Raw genomic sequence first — 20305 nt, 5'->3', positions numbered from 1 at the left:
CAATCAGAAACACCGAGGAACAAGCGCAAAGGGGAGCAGGTGTTCTGCAAGCACGGGTGCTGTGCTCCACGGTTAACAGTAGCTTGGGTCTGCTTGCGTAAGGCGGAACTCTAGAGGTTCCTTCACAGGGCGACGGCAAGGGCCACAACAAAGAAGAGGGAAGATGGAAGTACCGACTGAGTGTAGCGTAAACCTGTGTGAATCTGTCCTGCTGATTTAATTCTCAAAATGCCGAGGGTCTGGGATACAACAGGATTTTGGTATTATAGCTATATAAGGTGAGTAAAGCAGTTACTATAACCCCCCCCCCCCCCCCCCCGACACAGACGTCTGTAAAAAATATTTTTAAAAAGGCTGGGTAATGTAACTGTGACTCTGTGAATGGCTTCAGGAGAAGAGCTAATACATTGTTTGGGGATTGGTCTAGGGGAGAGAGAGAGAGAGAGAGAGAGAGAGAGAGAGAGAGAGAGAGAGAGAGAGAGAGAGAGAGAGAGAGAGAGAGAGAGAGAGAGAGAGAGAGAGAGAGAGAGAGAGAGAGAGAGAGAGAGAGAGAGAGAGAGAGAGAGAGACACTTTTCCCCCTGCAGTATGGTGGCTAGACACATAGGGACTGTACTAGACATGATTTCTGCAGGCAACACTGCGCACGCACACACACACACACACACACACACACACACACACACACACACACACACACACACACACACCCCTAATAGCCCACATGAAGAACAGTAGACAAGGACTTCACAATTACACAACAGTATCATAATCAAACCTGACTGACATCACACGCAGTTTCACTAAAAGTATCAATTACTGTAGGTTTAAGGCGGCAGGAGGTGTCCGCTAATAACACCAGCAGAACGTAAACGAATATAGTACCACCACTAAGCTTTCTGAGCCACATGTCACAAGAAATACTATAAAGTATACTATAAGCAATGTTTTGTCATTTTAAATAGATTAAAATGTTTGGAGAATGGCAATTTACCACTCCAACACACTACATGTGGCATCTAACCTTATTTAAGGCCTCTTCAGAAAAGAGGAGGAGATACAGGCATTGGCAAAAATGGAACCTGACAATCTGATTTTGTCATTTCTTCATTTGTTCAACTGTGGTTGAACATAGAGTGGGTCATTTCAACACAGCCAAAATGAGCCTCCCTTAACCCCCCCCCACCCCACAACACACGCACACAGACACGCATGCACATACGTGTGTGTGCAAGCAGAGACACACGCGCACATGCACATATGCACGTATACAGACACGCATGTACGCTAATGCACGAACATGCTCACGCGCGCACAACAAAGCCTCTGTTGGCTCTACATTGTAGGGAAAGTTTGCAGAAGGAGAAACACACTGCCCTCCGTGCACAGAATAATCTCTGCATCTTTAAAACACACAAGCATTTGTAGATACCACCACCTACACAGAGGTGGAGGAGGGGGTTACACACCACACCTGTACTGCAAAAGGTAGGAGGGAAGAAAATCTCTGTACGTTAGTCAGTGAAGGTTGGTGTTTTGCAGGAAGGCACGCACATGCACACCCACACCCACACCCACCCACACCAATAACACAGCGGATGAACGGTCTCCTTGCTCAATAGTAGATACCATTTTCTCCATCTGACTAATTTTTTCACAGACACGGGCCAAACTACATAAACCAGGCAAACTTTCCGAGAACGTTCCTTCACACTGGCTTCGTCTGCTCTCTGCGCAGGGCGCGCGTCGGGTCATTCGAGGACAATGGCATCTTATGGATTCTGGGTAATCCTCTGGGTTGTTTATGCAGCTTTTTGCCCTCGGTGCTGGAAGGACTGACTTCACAATGCACACACATCTCTGAGAATCTCTGCCTCTCACTATCCCTCTCACCCCGTGAAGGTAACATTAATGTGAAAACAAGTGGAAGTAACGTTCGCCCACGCACACACAAACACAAAACACGCACATACACACTTCATCCGACGACAGATTACTATACGTGCGGCATAAACTGTTACCTGCTTTTGTTAAATTTGAAAATTGCGTTATTACTACGTCCTAACACATTGTGCTATGGCTAAATATTCAAAGATGCACTCCCTGATATCCAAATGCCACGATATTTTGCTGTTCTCTCATTGTTCATTTATGGTGCCGATAAGCAGTGCTTTCAAAGGGAGAGTTACAGACTGTACAGATCCATCTCGACTGCAGTGTGTGGGATTCTGTATTGTCAATATGCCCAGTATTTACAACTATTTACTAACTTAAAAGTGGCACACACTTTGGTAGGAGAAGTCTCTAATCGCCAGGCCTCCTCCATCAACAGGAGTCAGCTAGAAGAGCGGGGCATCACCACGTGCGTGTGCGAGTGTGTGAGGTGGCCCCGGTGTGACCATGTCCTTCTTGTTTCAACATCCAACGTGGACAGAAACAGCATTGTGTAGGGGGTAAATGAGGAAGATGACTAGGATAACGCAGACAGTGGCAACGCTCGCCGCCTCTCGGTAGAAAGCTCGCACACTTCCGCATAAGAGCTGATTAGGGTGACTTCTCTGCTTTGGCAGTGAAGGCCATGAGAAGCAGCTAGCACGCTAGTGACCTTACGGGATCGCCTGTTCAACACAGCGTGGTAGTGGGCCGTAGTTCAACACCCACGTCCGTTCCACAGCGATGATCGCGGTCGGCGACGCACCAGCACCGCAGGGAACGGGGAACAAGTCTCGCAGGTCTCGTGCCAATTAACCGCGAAGCGTCGCGGAAACCTTAAGCCTCCGATTAATCAGCGAATAATTTATACAAGCTGAGATCTTATCTCTCTTATTGTGCACCTAGTTGTTTTTTTCAGCCCACTGAACCCTTGACTGATGTTGGCTTAATCCGCTCTACGCGTCCTTCCGATAGCCACTTTGTGAGCATATTGATTTGCGGGGGGTTTTTAGGAGGCACTGCCTTCACAGGTAGCGCTATCGTTTCAAACAAGCGTTTAAAAAAGAAAGAGAGAGAGCCTCACATTCATACACACACACAAAATCCTTTTTATCAATGAGATTGCGAGGATCGGATCGATACCATCCTACTACTCCCAAGAGCGCTGAGCACCCAGAAGAACGACATCTGAGCAAAGACATGCTTGTGTAATACAATAAAGCTAATCTGATTCCGTGCTATATTTTCTATTCTTGTATTGTGGGAATACAAGTCAAAACAGGGGAAGGCAATTAGGGTTCTGTCAAACCATGGGAGCGCAGAATAAAAGACTGCTTACTCGTATTCTAGGGGTCTAAAACTTGCCTATTATCCATTTCACACTTTAACAGTCCACTCAAATAGATTAAAAACCAAGACTCCTGACTTCAAGTAAAGATGATCACTCTTTAAAAAAAATAATAAACTGAGCGGGGAGTTATTCACGCTTCATTGTTGAAGGCTGGAGCCAGGCGTGCTGCTGCGACGTTGCCAGACAGCGGGCTGTATGAGGAAGTGCATTCTGTGTCCTGATTTCCCGTGCAAACAAATGGCGGCCGAGATACTTTCGCCGAGCCGAAACAAAAATTATCCGAGATCAGTTTTTTGCAACCCCTCCCTCTTGCACCAGCGCAGGGAGAAATGCGGCCAGACTGACTCCAGCTGCTACAAGTGTGTAAGTGTGTAAAATAGTGGTTTGTTTGGCAGCTAACCTAGATTAACCCTGCTTACCCTCCTTGAGCATGACCCTGGCTGACCCCAGGTCATTAACAAGCACAAGCCCAGTTATAAAATCTATGCATGCTCTAAATATATCATGGCAGCGGTCAAGTTATGACAATAAAGCATTTGTATGGGTAGTCGTATGATTGTTGGACCATGAAACACGGTGCTAAATGGCTGTGCGTTCCTGCATGTCGGAGGTGCTGAGAGACATAAACAGGAAATGTTTTTGGCTTTGTCCAGGAATATTAGGAAGCCCCTGAAAACAAATCAGTATCGGTCACTCATTCTTTAAACAAAATCCTGGGAGAGCACATCACGGCAGGACACACCATGGCATCATATCAGGGCAAATACCGTGCGACTGACGCATCGGAATTTCCGAATAAAGAAGTAATGCGCATGTTATATAAATAATGCGGGGCTCATTAGGTCACTGGCTGAAGTGTCAGGTCACGAACAAGGCAGCGGCTCACATCAACGGAGACGCAGTGTGTGTGTGTCACGGAGGATAAAGGAGATCCAGCAAAGTCACTTTTCATCTCCATGCAAAATGACGGCGAAATGCCACGCGTGCGAACAGTTCATCGCGGGTCACTCCTCGTGCCTGGAGACGGCCGACGATATAGGCAAAGTGGGGAGAGTGTTATAAATTTGGGGGGGGGGGGTTGCGTGCTTCTCCTCCAGCACACTCTCGCTCATCGATTCCCTGAAGGTCTATATTTGGCCCATGATGTATGGCAACGAGCTCGCTGAAACAATGGTTGTGTCCCCAACAGCGGACAGGGAGGGGGAGGGGTGTGGGTATGTGTGTGTGGTGGGGGGCAGTGGAGACAAATTTGAAAATGAGCACACAGGGAGAAATCTGAGAACGGTCGGCTAAGTCAGGAAAGAACGGGGGGGGGGGTGAGAGAGAAGGGGAGAAAGAAAGAGAGAGAGAAAGAAAGCAGAAAAAGAAGGCAAAGCATCGAGGAAAGCACATTTGGGGGGGGGGGTGAATTTGGAGGGGAGTTGCATCGCCTGTTCACCACACGACAACGCCGTCACCTCCTAAAAGGGCTGGCCGCTGTCAGCTACACAGCAGAGCGCAGTTCATTAAGCACTGGTTAATTGGTGACGCCCACAAGCATGGCTTCTGCCACAGGCTGCCTGTTAATTGCAGTCCATCAATGCACATTCTTTGTATAATAATTAGTTTCCTCCGGCCTGATGGGAATAAAACACTTGCTTTGGTTTCAGGCAGCACAGTTGACTGCGTGTGCATGCGCACGTGTGTGTGTGTGGGTCACAGATAAGTCAACCCCACAGACAGGAATCGCATTATATAAAATACATTATATAAAAATACAAAAATAATTGTTTCTATGTTTAACAGCAAGTTAATAGATTTTGTGTGGTTCCACAAGTTTGAAATAATAAAAGATCTTTGGCTCATATTGACCGGTCTCATATTGTCTGGGGGTTTTTTTTCAGTCAGTCATTTAAGTCAATAGCTTAAACCTTAAAAACCACGGTGACTTTGAACATTTGCTCTTGCGTTATCAGAGTGAGGGCACTCTTTCGTGAGTCCGGAGGCCTGATGGAATACTCCAAGTGCGATGCTCTAAGAGCGCTCGCAACTCTGGACGTGGCAGCTGAGGTGGTTGCTTACAATCAGCCTTGCAGTCCTTACACACACACTGCAGTTGTCAGCTTGGTAAACAGCCCCAGGCCAAACAGACCAGATCACTTTCCTAGACTGATTTGAACACCTTTTCCCCCTCTCTTCTTCTTCTGTAGTTTTTAACATGGCAAAACGTCCCACAATGCATTTCTTTAATCACATCTCTACCTTTTATAACCATAGTGATTTCCGGGTGCTCAGTCCTGTTGTTATGAGGCTTGCGCAACCTGAGAGGAGGCAGCCAGAGCAAACTGCTTAGCACCACAAAAAAGCAACGACAGAGGAGCAGTTAAGAAGGAGGTGTACAGCCAGTGGCACTGAGGGAGGGTGTGTTACAGTTACAGCCAGTAGCAGTGAGGGAGGGTGTGTTACAGTTACAGCCAGAGGCACTGAGGGAGGGTGTGTTACAGTTACAGCCAGAGGCACTGAGGGAGAGTATGCTACTGTCACAGCCAGTAGCAGTGAGGGAGGGTGTGTTACAGTTACAGCCAGAGGCACTGAGGGAGGGTTTGCTACTGTCACAGCCAGTAGCAGTGAGGGAGGGTGTGCTACTGATACAGGTGATAGCCATGAGGGAAGGAAGTTGACAGAACAGTGATAGGGGTCAGTCTTCCTGCACTGAAATAGCCCACTCGCACTCTACTCATTTGTTTCAAACACACTCACATACTCAACCACACGCTCTTAACTCACACATGCGCACACTTAAGTGCACACGCTTCAACAAGCACACACACTCACTCACTCACTCACTCAAAGACATGCACGCAGACTGCCAGAAGGAGGCAATCTCCTCAAACAAGCTGCGTCCACCACACCGGTCAACAGCCAGACCATTTCCCGTCTCAGTTGAAATCCAACATGGAGGCCACTCCTATAAAAAGGCACCCGGCCTTGTGCGTCAGCCTCAGACGTGGCCCCAGTGCCGGACAACACAAGTTCTTTCAATATTTTCTCTGACAACATGATTTCATACTCCACTTGCCTCATTCACCCTGGGTGGAAGTGTCCAGGAGCAGCCAGAAAACTGAGCGGGCATGAGGAAGGATACGCCAAAGATGCCTCCTCTCTTCCCAGGTATCCCACTGCATCTACCGCACCTGATTACTCATAATTCCAGGCTCTTTACGATGATGATGATGATGATGATGATGGTGCTTTTGGGTGGGGACGAACAGACACAGGGCATTCCTCGCTGCACCAGGGCCCATGGGACCCAACATGCTTTTGGGCCAACACTAAAGTAGGAAGCAGGCAATCCCAGCCACAGAAGAGTAACGTTAACCACTAACCCAGGATCGCCTCCAAAGGCCTGACTAGAGAGCATACTGATTAGAACACAGAGGACAAATGAGAGACAGGGCATCCACTAATGGAAACATGACGCCTCTATGTAGCCATGCCTGAAGAAGACCGCACGTTTAATAATAGCAATATCATTAAAAAGTTGTATTAATACTTTTGCATAAAGTTCAATTTATGTTAAGGAAATGAGAATTTTGCACCGCACCTTTGGGAAGGTTATATTTTAAAAAGCAAAAATGACTTCCTTCTGCATAGTGACATTTCTCTGAGGGACCATGAGTATACCTGCATATTCAAAATGTCTGACACACACACTTTTTTGACCCCGGTCAGACATACAGGCAAGATTACATCAAAGTTGGAAAGAAAAAAAACCCACAAAACTGAACCCGAAAGCCAAAAGAGGCAAAACAATTACACACTCAACCAAGACATCTTCTGTTAAACTCTCCTATTAAAGATTCATTATGAATATGACATTAGTCCATGGGGCTAAAACTACACACTTAAAAAAATGTCTAAGCCCCTTAAATGAAGACTATCATTCTCTCTCTTTTACACACACAGACACACACACACACAGACAGGCAGTCCAGCCTGCCAGACCAGCGCGACCCTCTTTAAGATCCTCCACGGTTGTTGGAGAAGAGAGCCTGATTCAACCACCCCATTAGGTGGTGGTCAGGGCTCTTAGCCCAGCTGTATTCATGGTGCTGCCCTCCGTACAACCCCTGCACACCCAGCTGGGGAAAGGTCACGGGAGGGAGGCGGAGTGGGAAAACAGCAGACAGGGTTTCAGAGGAGAGGCGAGGGGGACAGGCACTTCCAGCTTCTGTTGAACCAGTGCGCTGGGGGGTTGGAGAGAGAGAGAAGGCTAACATCGGAGGAGTGGATTTCCAGCTAAAGCAGCAAGACACGCACGCACGCACGCGTGTGTGGCTCATCCCACACTGCAGCAGAAATACCGAGCGTGGTCCAGGGAACAGTGTTTGCACTGCTATAATGAGCAGATGCAAAGACCTGAGATGTGAGGAAAGAGATATTGAAATGCTACTTTAAAAAGAAAAAGAAATAAACAAACACTGATCAAAATCTAGACTAGGATTAGGAATCCCACATCGCCCATGCAGGTTTTTTAGAAATGTTTTGACAAGCAGGACCCGGCTGTTGCCAGCAGAAGGTTGCAGGCTAATAAGCGCCAGGCTCCGTGTATGCACCGTTGGCATGACTTACAGCTTCCCAACGTCCCGCGCAGCAGCAGGACTCATTACACAAGTGCATTATCTGCCTTTTACTCTGCCACTGGAACCGATACTTGACTGTGACAGAGCGTGCAAGCAGGGGAGGGTGGTAGCAGAGATGGCAGGACATAACCTTGCCATGTCATTCAGAGCGGGCAGGACGCAGGACGCAGTGGGAAGGAAGGAGAGGTCAGCAAGGAGGTGAGTGTGGAGCGCAGTGGGGGGGGGGGGTTGTGGGAGCAGGGAATGAGAGCAGGACAGGCTGTGGGTGGTGAGTGGCACGAGGACACACTATTTTACACACTCACACACACACACCCTGCAGAGACATACACACTTGTACATCCACAGAGCAGGGCATGCAGCATGATATGAGTCATGGCCCTGGAGTACCGTGTGTGTGTGTGTGTGTGTGTGTGTGTGTGTGTGTGTGTGTGTGTGTGTGTGTGTGTGTGTGTGTGTGCGCGTGCATGCAAGTGTGCGTGTGTGTAAACTGGGATGAGACCAATTTTCTCTCTGAATGAAACACACACTGCTCTCGACTGACCACAAGGCTCCTCAGTGTGATAGTAGCAGTAGCCCAGCGACGTAGCACCTCAGGGCCCTGACACCAACCTGGCAACCCCTCATGAATTCAGTCATTCACTCACTCACTCTCTTACCCCCTCCCCTCCATATCTCTTTCTCTCCCTCCCACACTCTCCCCTTCTCTCTACAACCCCCCCCCCCCCCCCCCCCCAATCACTAGCTGGCATCTGTATGCTTCCCTGAGGTCCTGTAAACCTTGTGAGAGCGTGTCTGGAAAAATTATATGGCCACTCTTTATTTCAAGAGTAGAATTCAGAAGCTGCAAAGGCTTGCTGTGAACGCCGGGTGCGTCATTAGAATAATCCCAGCAGTAATAACTATAACGACAGAAATCAGGCCACCTCCGGAACACCCTCCTTCACTCAGCCTGGCTTTTAGGGACTAATATGGGGGGGCGGAGTCAGCATCAACAGCTGACAGTGATACAAGCAGGAGGGACAATCAGGATGGAGTGTATTCTCAAAGCGCCGTTCCTTGAAAAGGCTTGCCATCACCGCGGCACACGAAGTGAGCAGCAAGGCTAAAAATACCCGAAAAGTCTCCTTCTCAACTAACCAGCAGCCAAAGTGGAATCTGGCTAGAGTCCATCAGTCCCCACACATTGTCAGTGTGTCCCCACACATTGTCAAGAAGCCTCGAGAGCGGACGCACAAAACGCACTCACGTACGCATGCACTCTCTCTTACACACACGCAAAACTCAAACGCACACACGTGCACACACATACAACTTGTACATGTATACACACACATGCAAAACTCAAACGCACACACGTACAACTATACACACACACACACACACGCAGCAAATACCAAGGCACGGGTTCAGCGGGGACTCACCTTCCAGCTCGTGATGTATGATGTCACTCAGGTTGGGTTCGTCCCCCCACCAGAAGATCCAGAGCTCCTTGGCGTCGGGTGTAACACGTCGGCGCCAGACACACAGCAGGTTGGCTTGCACGCAGCGCGTGAAACTGCACAGCACCGGGTCGTCCGGCGCTGGCGCCGAGATCACTGGCCCGTACTCGGCCCCGCCTCGAAAGTTGTAGCATCTCCATTTGATGCCGGTTAACTCCGCCTGCAAACACACCGAGAGGACAAAGCTAAGACACCTGGATCTAAGAGGAACCACAGCAATAAAAAAAAAAAACACTCATTCAAAACATTTATTTCAGTGGAAGATTGCAAAATCAAAGCTATTCTTGCGTAATGTTTCCCATTTTAAAAGGCTACAAAACTCACAGTACTAAGCAAACCAAATGACAAATTATGCACGTGTTCTGCATGTGCAAACATTTGGCTCTTATCATCGTAGCAACATATTCAATATTAGATTAAAAGACCAATTAAAAAGTCAACACTGCGAGTTAATCATAAGCTATGATTAGGGCTTTGGCAACAATGTGGAGCCTTCATTTGTCACTTCACTACAGCAGATTGTCCTTTCGTTCACAGCTCTTCAGTCGCTTTGGACGGGTTTGTGTTTGCACTTGCGGACACTGTTTAAATCTTCTCCACTGTTGCTAGATAAGAGAATGGCCCAGCGCGCAGCTCCTCTGCAAAGACTATTCCCCGGATGAGTCAAGATAATCTATTATCGCCGAGATCGTGACCCATGCTTGAGGATCATACAAGCCTTTGCTGCGACCAGCGGTTCAAGAGTGGAGCCTCGAGCTTCACATCACAGTCAAGTTAGTCATTTCCTGAAAATCAGTACGGCCGACGTACGAACGCTATAAAAGAAAAAAAAAAAAAAAAAGAGAGAAGCCCGGCTGAAAAGCAGATTGGCAGAGTGACAGATGAGGAGAAAGCAGTCGTTATACTTCAGGAATGGATATGATGGAAAGTGTAAACGTGCGAGCAAAGACAGGATTGAGAGAGAGAAGAGAAAAAAGGCAGGCGGGAGTTGAGGGAGGGCACGACCGAAAAAGCCCCGGGTGACAAGGCAGGCGAGCGAGGTGGAAATGTGAGAGGCAGAGCCTGAGGCAGGAGGAGAAAGACCGAGGCGAGGCCAAGAGGAACGAGAGGGGCCCCGTCAGGTTGGACTACCAGCGCGTAACCGTTTGACACCTTTCCCCCGTCCGGGCCGAGCGGAGGCCGACACGAAGCCACTGCTCGAGGTGGAGAGCACCTACACGTCATGTCGGATGGAGAGCACCTACACGTTAGGCTCTGGAAACGTCTGTGGAACGTCTCAGGCCCAACGCAGAATCAAAAGAGTATAGGGGAAAGACGTTTCCAGGCGACCAGGCTGGCAAAGAGAAAAGCAGGCCTGCACAACCAGAATCCACGCGACAGGACAAAGCCGTGGGAGGACGAATGGTAGAGGAGCCGAGGAGGAGCCGAGGAGGAGCCGAGCGGCGCGCGTCCCCGCGGGGCACACCCCGACGAGCGCAGCCATCCTGGCACCATGCCATGTTGGCCAGCTTTTAGACGCCACCACTGAAATTCGCCAGTGCTGCTGGATCACTACCTGGTCACACGCATGCATTAGAGGGTGTTGGGAAATCTGTGCGCGTGTGTGTGTGTGTGTGTGTGTGTGTGTGTGTGTGTGTGTGTGTGTGTGTGTGTGTAGGGAAATATGGGCCCAGTTATGAAGGTGAGAGAGCTTCCATATCAGGGTCTCAAACTCTGCCAACATGTAAGCAAACGCCCCAAGCCTGGGAAATAATGTCTTCCAGCTGCTTGGTTTCAGTGTACGTGTAAGCATTTGAGCAAGAGAGTGAGAAGATGGAAGGATAGAGAGAAAAGGGAGAGAAGGAGACATAGACGATTATATGTACACATACACACACACACACATATATACGCGCTCACACACTCTCTCTGTGTGTCGTCTATAATCACAGAGTGTGTACAGGAGATATAAACATTGACGTGCTATAGGCTCAGCCCAAAATAGCTCCGAGGTCAAGGATGAGCCTATGTGGAACACTGCAGTCCAATCAGGCAGCCCGAACTCAGAGGAAAAGCAAACAGCTCCTATCAGGCAGTGACATTTCGCCACAGTCGAGCCAGTGCCGGTGCTGCGGGTTTTAGCCGCCGAAACGGCCAACCGCCTAAAATCCCTCTCAGGCAGTCACGCAGTTCTGAGCAAATGCACACAACGTAACTAGCAACAGAAGAGACAAAGGATTGAAAGGAACGTTTGAATGGGTGTAAAGTCTGTCATTCCCCAACGGAGCGTGAACACTCAGTGGCAGGACCACGGACTTTTTTTGGTCGAGAATGCGAGTTCTTCTTCCCCAGCTCCGCACACGCTTACACTACTCTTTAATCGTATTGTCACGGTGCTCTCGACATGGTCCAACAGGCCACAAAAATCACTAACAAGCCACTAAGGAAGCAAAAAGCCCACAGGAAAAATTTGCCTGCTCAAAAGGTTGATCACCGGCAGCCACACACCCTGCTGGTGTGGATTCTCACTTCAGTTAAAAGTATATGCTTTGTCATGGATGGGTTTTTCCCACTACTCAAGTACTTCAGCCGAAATCAGATTACACAAAAAAGAATTTGGTTTGTGAAGCCTGTTCGATCTATCGATCTATCTATCTATCTATCTATCTATCTATCTATCATCTCTTTCAATAATACATTTTACGCTTCGGTGGAGCCGTGGGTTGATGAGAGAGAGGCTCACAAATATACCAGTGATGAATAAAATTCAAACAACAAGCAAGTATCAGATTAATAACACATAATGAACATATTAAAGGCTGTGTGTCTACTTTACGTGTAAAACCCTGAACAAGTACATCAATATGGCAAAAAGGCTATTGCTGAAAGGTAAGTAAAAGTTTATTGCAGTAAAAGTAAGCCTGTCGGATGAAGGAAGATAGCATGGTGCAGATTACAATTTATAATACAGATTAGCAAAGGTGGGAGGAGTTTACAAGTAAATCTCAAGTCTTAACATGAATCAAGTAAGTCAAGTTAGGACCCACGTTCACAGAAGCTGAACAGAGTTTCAGTAATCGGGGAAGTCAAGTCAAGTCAGTGCATGCACAAGATAAACCTTCCCATAAACCTTATTAGGCTACATTCAATGAAATGAGAATGACATTGTTATTAATAATAACAACAACAATAGTAATAACAACTTGCCTGATAGACTAGCTAATGGTAAAATATAACATAAGACAGCCAGCTCACTATCTTATTTATTTATATTATATTAATGATATTATGACTGACTAATGTATTTTTCTTCTCTTATTAGCCTAAGTAAAGATTATGGGAACTGTTTCAGAAAGACTGCTCATGTAAACTGGCCTGCAGAGGTGTGGAGTCACATGACTCAAGCCCTCCCACCTCACTGGTCTTGAATGAGACATTTGCATTCATCCTGAAAGATCTGTTTTATGATCAGTTGCAAATCAACTTGAAAAATCTGATTAGGAAGATACTTTCACTCAAAAAAAAAATTGTGTAAAAAGCAGGAGACATAAAAGCCAACATTTCTTTCTATTTGATCTCACTGCTGTCTAGGAAAAAAAAAATATATATATGTTAGAAGATCTCCCCCCCCCCCCTTTCCTATAAAAGTTTTTTTTTCTTGGTGAATGTTTGAAGACATCCACCACCTTATTAAACCTTTTCTCTTCACACACAAGAAATTAATTTAAAAACTCTCCTGAGCTCCTCCTCTCTTCAATACTCCCAAATATTATCTAACAGGATTCCACAGTCTTCAACTCCCTCCACAAAGTGCCACACCCACACCTTACAGTGCTGTCCACACTGTTACTGGTACTGGTACGGTACCGTTGCAGCAGGTAGCCCTTGGGCAGCTAATGTAGCCCACACTGCTACAACTGCCCCCACCAAGACAGTCAAAGCACAATGGCCTTTCACAATCAAAGAGGCGAATCAACTAAATCTGCAAGGCAGCGTTTGTCAGAGTGTCATGTGTCGTCGTCCCCCCCCCCCACACACACACACACTTCTGTGACATCTCATCAAGCACACGGAGTTCAATGGATCACGTGGTGCTCAGAGACAATTAATCAATGAGAAATGCAAAGTGCACAACGCATACAACATATCCAGCAACCGGGGAAACCAGTTCTGCTTCTTCCCAAGTATCAGGTCAGCATTTCTGGTACAATAAAGTTTACACTAATACTATATGTGTACAGAGTCGGAGCCCCAGGGAAGTTGTGACACCGTGGGACGAGAGCTTCTTTTCAAAACTTGTGTTTATTATTTAGCCATAGATGTACTGTATGACAGATTTTCAAGGGCAAAAAAGAAATATGCACTTCTTGCAACACTTATATTTAAACTCACATGAGAAAAGGGAACTTTTTCTGAGTCTGGGAGTTGATTTGAAAATGCAGCAATACTGCTGGTGGTGCAGTGATTCTGTCAGAAGCCTACTTTAAAAAAAAAAACCTACACAGAAGACAGATTATATTTTTGCACAATATAATCCCACTGCAATCCATCCAGCATAACCACAAAGTGCGGCAGTGATATTCACCTCCATGGGAGTTTACACGTGTTAAAAGAACACTGTTGATTTCAGGGAGGACCCAGTCTCGGGTTACACTTATAGGGTAAGTTCATGTACAAGCCTGCACACAAAACCCTTCCGCGACAGAGCGGGCACCTCTGGGATCGATCGGGGTGGCGGGGTGAACAGAGGACCTCGCCACATAGTAAAGCTCAAACAAGCATCAACAGAAAGCTGGGAGCGGAGCTGGGGCTCCCGGCTGAAGCTCCACTGACTGAGCCTTCCAGTGGCCCCTTTTGTTATCATAGCAGGTAAGCAAACACAAAGGTCCCCATTCATAAAAATCCACCTAGCACTCTGGCAAAGCACGGGCGCCTGTAAACCATCACTGCAGTGCGTTCGTGATTAGATACAGGAGTCAGCGTGCTGCTGAGGGGAGCCGTTTATCACTGGGGATATACAAAATAGTACAATTTGAGCAAAATCTTACAGCTGGCTTATAACTGCACCATGGGGCTCCAGTTTTGCAAGAGTGCAGGGGATTACGTGCAGCAGCAATAAAAGTGCATTACCGTATACTCGCCTAACATCACAGTGTGTTCATACGATAACTATGCACTGTGTAATTTCTATAGTTACATATTATTAGATCAGTGTTGTATACTGTTGTATAGTGTTGCTGATTACTGTGGGAAATGGGACTTGGAGATACAAAACCTCACACCTAACTAGTGCTCTTCAAGTGAGGGCATTATTAACGTGGTAAACAATTGAGTAAGACAAGACAAATGGGGAAGAAATTGAAAGGCACGTGACAAAAATGGTCAAATGGGCCCAATAATTTCAGTGTAAAATGGAGCTTGCAATCAAGAGACATGTGAACGCGTTCATTTGATAGCGCTCCCCTCTGATTTCAACTTCTAATGCAATACCAGCAAAGGGAAGCTACAGGAAACCACAAAAGAGTGTATATCAGCTCTATTACCATATCATTTTGTGAAAAGCAATGAATTGACATTGAACTGATTTCATAGTAACCGGCTGACAAGTCCTGCTAAAAGCCTTGAGTGTTCAGAAATTCTCACACAGATGACAAAGGGCCAGACAAAACGTGTTTCCACAGTGGCTAACGGAGGCCATTTCTCTGTGCGAGAGACTCTTTTACAATTATGGAATCTCTCAATATGGAGCTTGTCGATCTTCTGGTTCTTGTACTGCAGAGAAATGAACGGGAGAGGAATTAGCCTCCTCTGCTCCTCACTCCACACAGCGCTTCCCACCTCCGAGTTTCAGAGCAGAGACCAGAGAGGCCTTTCTCAGGAAGTCTGACTTCCTCCTCTTCAGATGACTTGACTCCAAAGCAAAAACGGGCCTCCCGAACGATCCTCCCTCATCCAATTAATCCAGCGGAATTGGTTTAACCCAAATTATTGCATTTGTTGTTTGTTTTTTTGTTTTTTGGTGTACGTGTGTTTCTTTGCTGCACTTTCGCAGCTGCACAGAAGCTAGGCTAATGCTTGTAGCGCAGAGCTGAGTAGGACACAGAGCAAGGTGTCAGACAGGTGCGGAGACGCCCCTGGGCCCCGTACCTCCACACGGGTGCTTTCTATTCGACCTTCTGCCGCCAACTTTACAAGGCAACACAATGGGAGGAGGCACCATTTGATCCTGTTCCATAGCAGGGATCTAGCCCCGGGAGGCGAGAGGAGGCGAGCGACCTAATTAGAGCAGTTGGCGTCCCTCGGGCAGAGTGACGGATGGACCTGCCAATCAGGGGAGAGCCGCACGCGGTGGAGCGTCGCCATTAGCCCTTGACGCCTCACCTGTCGGGGGTGGTGGGGAGAGAGTCTGTGTGTGGGAGGGGCGGTGGGCAAAGGGTGAGGAACACTGCAGCCAGGAGCCATTGCATTGGCAAACAAAGGCACGAGGCAAGACCCTAAAGGTAGCTTCCTCTAAAGACAGGCGAGCAACCTAAAACACTGTCTCTGCTTAGGCTGAATTATTAACAGGCAAATAAATAAACCAAGGGCTTCTTTACCAGCTTGTCTCACATGCAACTTAATTAACTCTGACAGGCATGGAAGAGAGAGAGAGAGAGAGAGAGAGAGAGAGAGAGAGAGAGAGAGAGAGAGAGAGAGAGAGAGAGAGAGAGAGAGAGAGTGTGTGTGTGTGTGAGAGAGAGAGAGAGAGAGAGAGAGAGATAACAAGAGAGGAGGGGCAAGGGAAGAGAGGGAAGTCAAAACTGTTGCTAGGCAACATACAACATCTGTAAGACTTCAGCAACTTATTCAATTTTCAGGACTCAGTCTCCAGGGTTACAGCAGACAGATAACATTGCAGGCAGTTTAGGGATCCTTTGCTGTTGACTGCAAATTACAAAGGGATGTAAATTCTCAATCTTTCACACTTGTGCCCTCTCTCAGCTTCTGCCACCTGATTCTCGTTTTGCTCGCATCATTGGAAAACCATAAGCCTCTCATCACTGCGCACCTACAAAATCAGACCAAAACCTCAGCCACGCCAACACTCGTCCAGCTGAGGCCTTGGTCAGCACGGGTCCTGCGGCTCCCTTCAATTTGCTGGGTCTTAATCCTGAAGGTGCGGTAGGAGAACAAGCGGCTGGATGGGGAAAAACAAAAAAACACCCTCTAGGAAATCTTTTTAGGCCTCAGTATAATAATCCAAAACTGAATGCATGTAATCAAGTAATTGTGTAATAGCAGCCACTTTAAGGCTAATTGGACACTAATATAAACTGCCTTGAGTGTCTCCTAACTGGGCGAGTAAGCAGAGCTGTATTACCCACATAGGTCCTTTCATAAGAACATTCCCATAGTTATTAAACATGGAGGTCCAGATATCAGCCTCACTATTGGCTTGTTTCACTAATTACGGTGTTTTTGAGTAATACGCCTGTGAAATGTACCGTACTGTGCAAACGTCTTAGGCAACCATTAGATTTGTTGTTTTAGCAATGGTGGAATGACTGAGAAATAGTGACACAGTCTCTTTATTAGAATACAGCTAGAAAATACAGGAAATGTGCGTGCATTATTTAAAAAAGGAAGAACAAAAAAAAAAAACAGCTTCAATAGGCCATGGTGGCAAGTATTTAATATGACCTCCCCTTACAGTTGAGCAACAGCAGGGACCTGGCCCTTTAGGTTTTTCTCCTAAACCTACATGGAATGGAACCTGAGTGGAATGGTACAGGAAGATGACTTCAGAAAACTTCAGGACAGTCTCCCCAAGAGTTTAATATGTGCTTAGTGCCAAGGGAGGCCACATTAAATACTGACTTCTGCCTCTAGAAGCCATTTTGGTTTCAGTTTTTAAACAGTTTGTGTACAAGGGGGGGGGGGGGGGGGGGGGGGTTGTATCTTAATAAAGAGACTGCTAAATAATGACAAATGGTCATTATACCATTGCTAAAACAAGCAATCTAATGGTTGCCTAAGACTTTTGCACAGTACTGTAGATAAAATAACACCAAGCAGTATTTCTTGGATAGAAAACAAAAGCTACAGCCTTATTAGCTGAGGAAAAGGCAACCCAGTTCTTTGGTTTGCATTCATGCTTTAAAAGTTTTTCAGCATAGCCCAAAGGGCCTCCAGGCAGACCAGCTATGATCAGAGCCAAGCCCAAATCCTGGCACCCAGCCACGGGAGTGCACACGGGTCCGAGGGCGGGTGTCCCGTGCAGACAGGTCACAGTGGGACACCAATCCCTCATGCCTTCCATGAGTGGGTGTGGCCGTATTGGTTGCGCTGGGCCACTGATCAAGGCGACGGGAGAGGGCTTTGGGATGGCATCTCTGCACTGGTCCCTCTGAGCCCTTTATGAACTTTGCCATTAGGTATGGCACAACACATGTCAACTAACACAGTGCAGCGCTTCATGGGAACCCCTATGGTTTGCAAATGAATAAGTTCAATAAAGCATGGTGAATAGTGCATTCCTAAATAACCAATGTGGGCTAAGCACGCGTCTTGAATACGCCCGTACTACTGCTCAGTTGAAATCAAGCATGAAAAAAAAAAAGTACGATCAGTGCACCACCGTTAACCGTAATGCTACTTTATCTATACTGCAATTACATAATTGGGACTAACCCTATTCTTTTAAAATATTTTCATAGTGCACCAAAGTTAAATGTAATGCTACTTAATCTCTGCTGCAATTACACAATTCAGGCTCACAATATTTTTTTAAAAGGAATTAGGAAGTCCCCTGAATTATTTCTGCCATTGATCAAGCACGGCTACAACCCTCAGCATGGCCGTCTTGAGCTCAAGCTTCCCTTGTTGTTGTGTAATACCTCAGAATGGCACACTGCAACCAGATTCCTGTCAGACAATTTAGGGCGACTCCGCTGGACAGAGCGAGCGCAGCCCAAGCCTGGCAGCCTTCTATCAGACCCACGAATTTAGAGCTGCTGCCGTACTCATCGATACAACCTTGAAGGAGAGCAGACAGCGGCGGGGCTAGCAAGGACACCTGCTGTCCTTTATCTGGGTGGCTGAGATGGGCCGCCGCCGCTCAGCCAACTCTCCTTCTTCTTCTTCTTCTTCTACTCCCTTGTGTCACATAGCGTGCAGGAACACCAGAAGGCTAAGAATAGCACACAGCTGGCACTGCAGGGCTTACATATTTCACAGTGAAACCACCACCACTCCCAAATATCAGCCTACTGTGGTGGTGTGGTACAAACACACACACTTAGAGCAACACCAAGACTACTGTTTAGGCATACTTCCGCCTCATGGCAGGGAAGGGTCCCCCATACTCCTGCGCCCCACACACACACACACACACACACACACACACACACACACACACACACACACACACACACACACCCATCATTTACCAAGGATTTATTCCACTTTTTCCAGCAAGCTCCCACACCCCTCAATCATTGGGCCCTGAGCAGTACAAGCGACAAGGCTCGTTAATAGATCGATTTGCAGTGAAGTAATATGTTGGGTGCTATGGAGGAGGGGGAGGGGCCTGTGAGGCGCTATGAACATTATTCCCACGGGACGAACAAGACGAGCAAAGGACTGTCAGATCGATGACAAGAAAGGTGTAGCTTAAAGGTGCAGATCTGTTCCATCATCGACACATGGCAGGCAACCTTGAATGCAGCGGTTGGTAGCCTCAGAGGACAGCAGGACTACATTTCAAACCAGATGGCCGCCTTCCCCCCCCCCCCTTCCCCTGTTTTCCTTTACCCTGCACGTGGTGCAAACAGACACCAAATATTCTTAGAAAATCGTACTTCTACTGAGCACTGCGCATGTAGTTTGGTAAACCTTAACTCACAGCCCGATAATCAGGTTGCCCGCCTCCAGCAGACTCCCTCTCTGAACAGGATCTCGCCTTACCTTGCACGGCTATTATAAAGAGATTATGCTGAGTGATTCATCCACCTCTTGATCGTGCCCCCCCCAAAGAACTATTCTCCTCAAATATATACTGCCATCGCTTGCATAATGGAGCTCGATCTTGGCCAGATATAAAAGACACCCTCCGAGCGGTTATTATCTAATCTATCGGAGATGTCATTTGCTGGATCCTGCTGCAGCCCTGTGATGGTGATGACAGGACTCTTCCAGGCAGTGAAGGCCCTGCTCTCCAGTGCCCTCGCTCCCTGGTGACGGATAATTCCAGTGCAGACCATCTCAGTGACACGGGTCAAACATCCAGCCAGGGTCAAGCGCAGGCTCATTTGCCCCATCTTCCCTTCGTTAACCTAGTTAGAAAAGGAACCGCTTTCAGCGCGGTTTTTCCGACCAAAGGTGCCCCAGTTGCGGTTTTCCCAGGCTCATCGCTCCCATCGCACGGCCTCCCTTCCCACCACCCATCTGTAGGCTGGTGCTGCATTGTCACCAGCCTACTTGGAGCTCTCACTCTCTGAATACAGTTTGGCTAATGAGCACCTCTTAGCTGATCACATTATACTGCCACTCGACGACACTTAATTACCAACGTTTCAGTCAAAAAAGCCTGTCGGAGAAGACCATGAAACTCGTTTAATTAAAGCAAGACAATTTAGCATGTGTTTGCCTGAGCATATGTCTATGTATAGTGCATATTTACGTATGGGGGGGGGGGTAGTATTTTCTCCCTTCACCCCACATTTCAGTGGTGACTAAAGTACGAGTCAGGGCAGAGCTACGGAGGGCGACAGCTCCTTTCAAAGTGGGCCGGAGTTTGAACTCAGGAAATGCACATCACACATAATACTTTCCTAAAACGAAAACAGATTCCCCAGCTCCCACTCACACTCTCACTCCTTCAGCCTCTTTTCTTCCTAACGGCACAGAAAATAGCTGCACAGCCAGACTCATTCTTCCAGC

At 47.3% G+C, this 20305-nt stretch overlaps 1 protein-coding gene across 5 annotated transcripts in view; it reads right to left on the bottom strand.

Annotated features, from left to right (window-relative positions):
* Positions 1–20305, bottom strand: part of LOC113583944 (mediator of RNA polymerase II transcription subunit 13-like) — a 63921-nt gene that overhangs the window by 40541 nt on the left and 3075 nt on the right. For all 5 annotated transcript variants that reach the window (XM_035526997.2, XM_035526998.2, XM_035526995.2 and 2 more), the window contains exon 2: positions 9329–9566. In XM_035526997.2, coding sequence (XP_035382890.1) covers positions 9329–9566 — 238 coding nt within the window. The remainder of the gene's footprint in view (positions 1–9328; positions 9567–20305) is intronic.

This window comes from Electrophorus electricus, chromosome 8 (assembly GCF_041902795.1).
Source record: "Electrophorus electricus isolate QZ-2024a chromosome 8, ASM4190279v1, whole genome shotgun sequence".
NCBI lineage: Eukaryota > Metazoa > Chordata > Actinopteri > Gymnotiformes > Gymnotidae > Electrophorus > Electrophorus electricus.
This window is presented reverse-complemented; position numbering and strand designations above follow the sequence as displayed.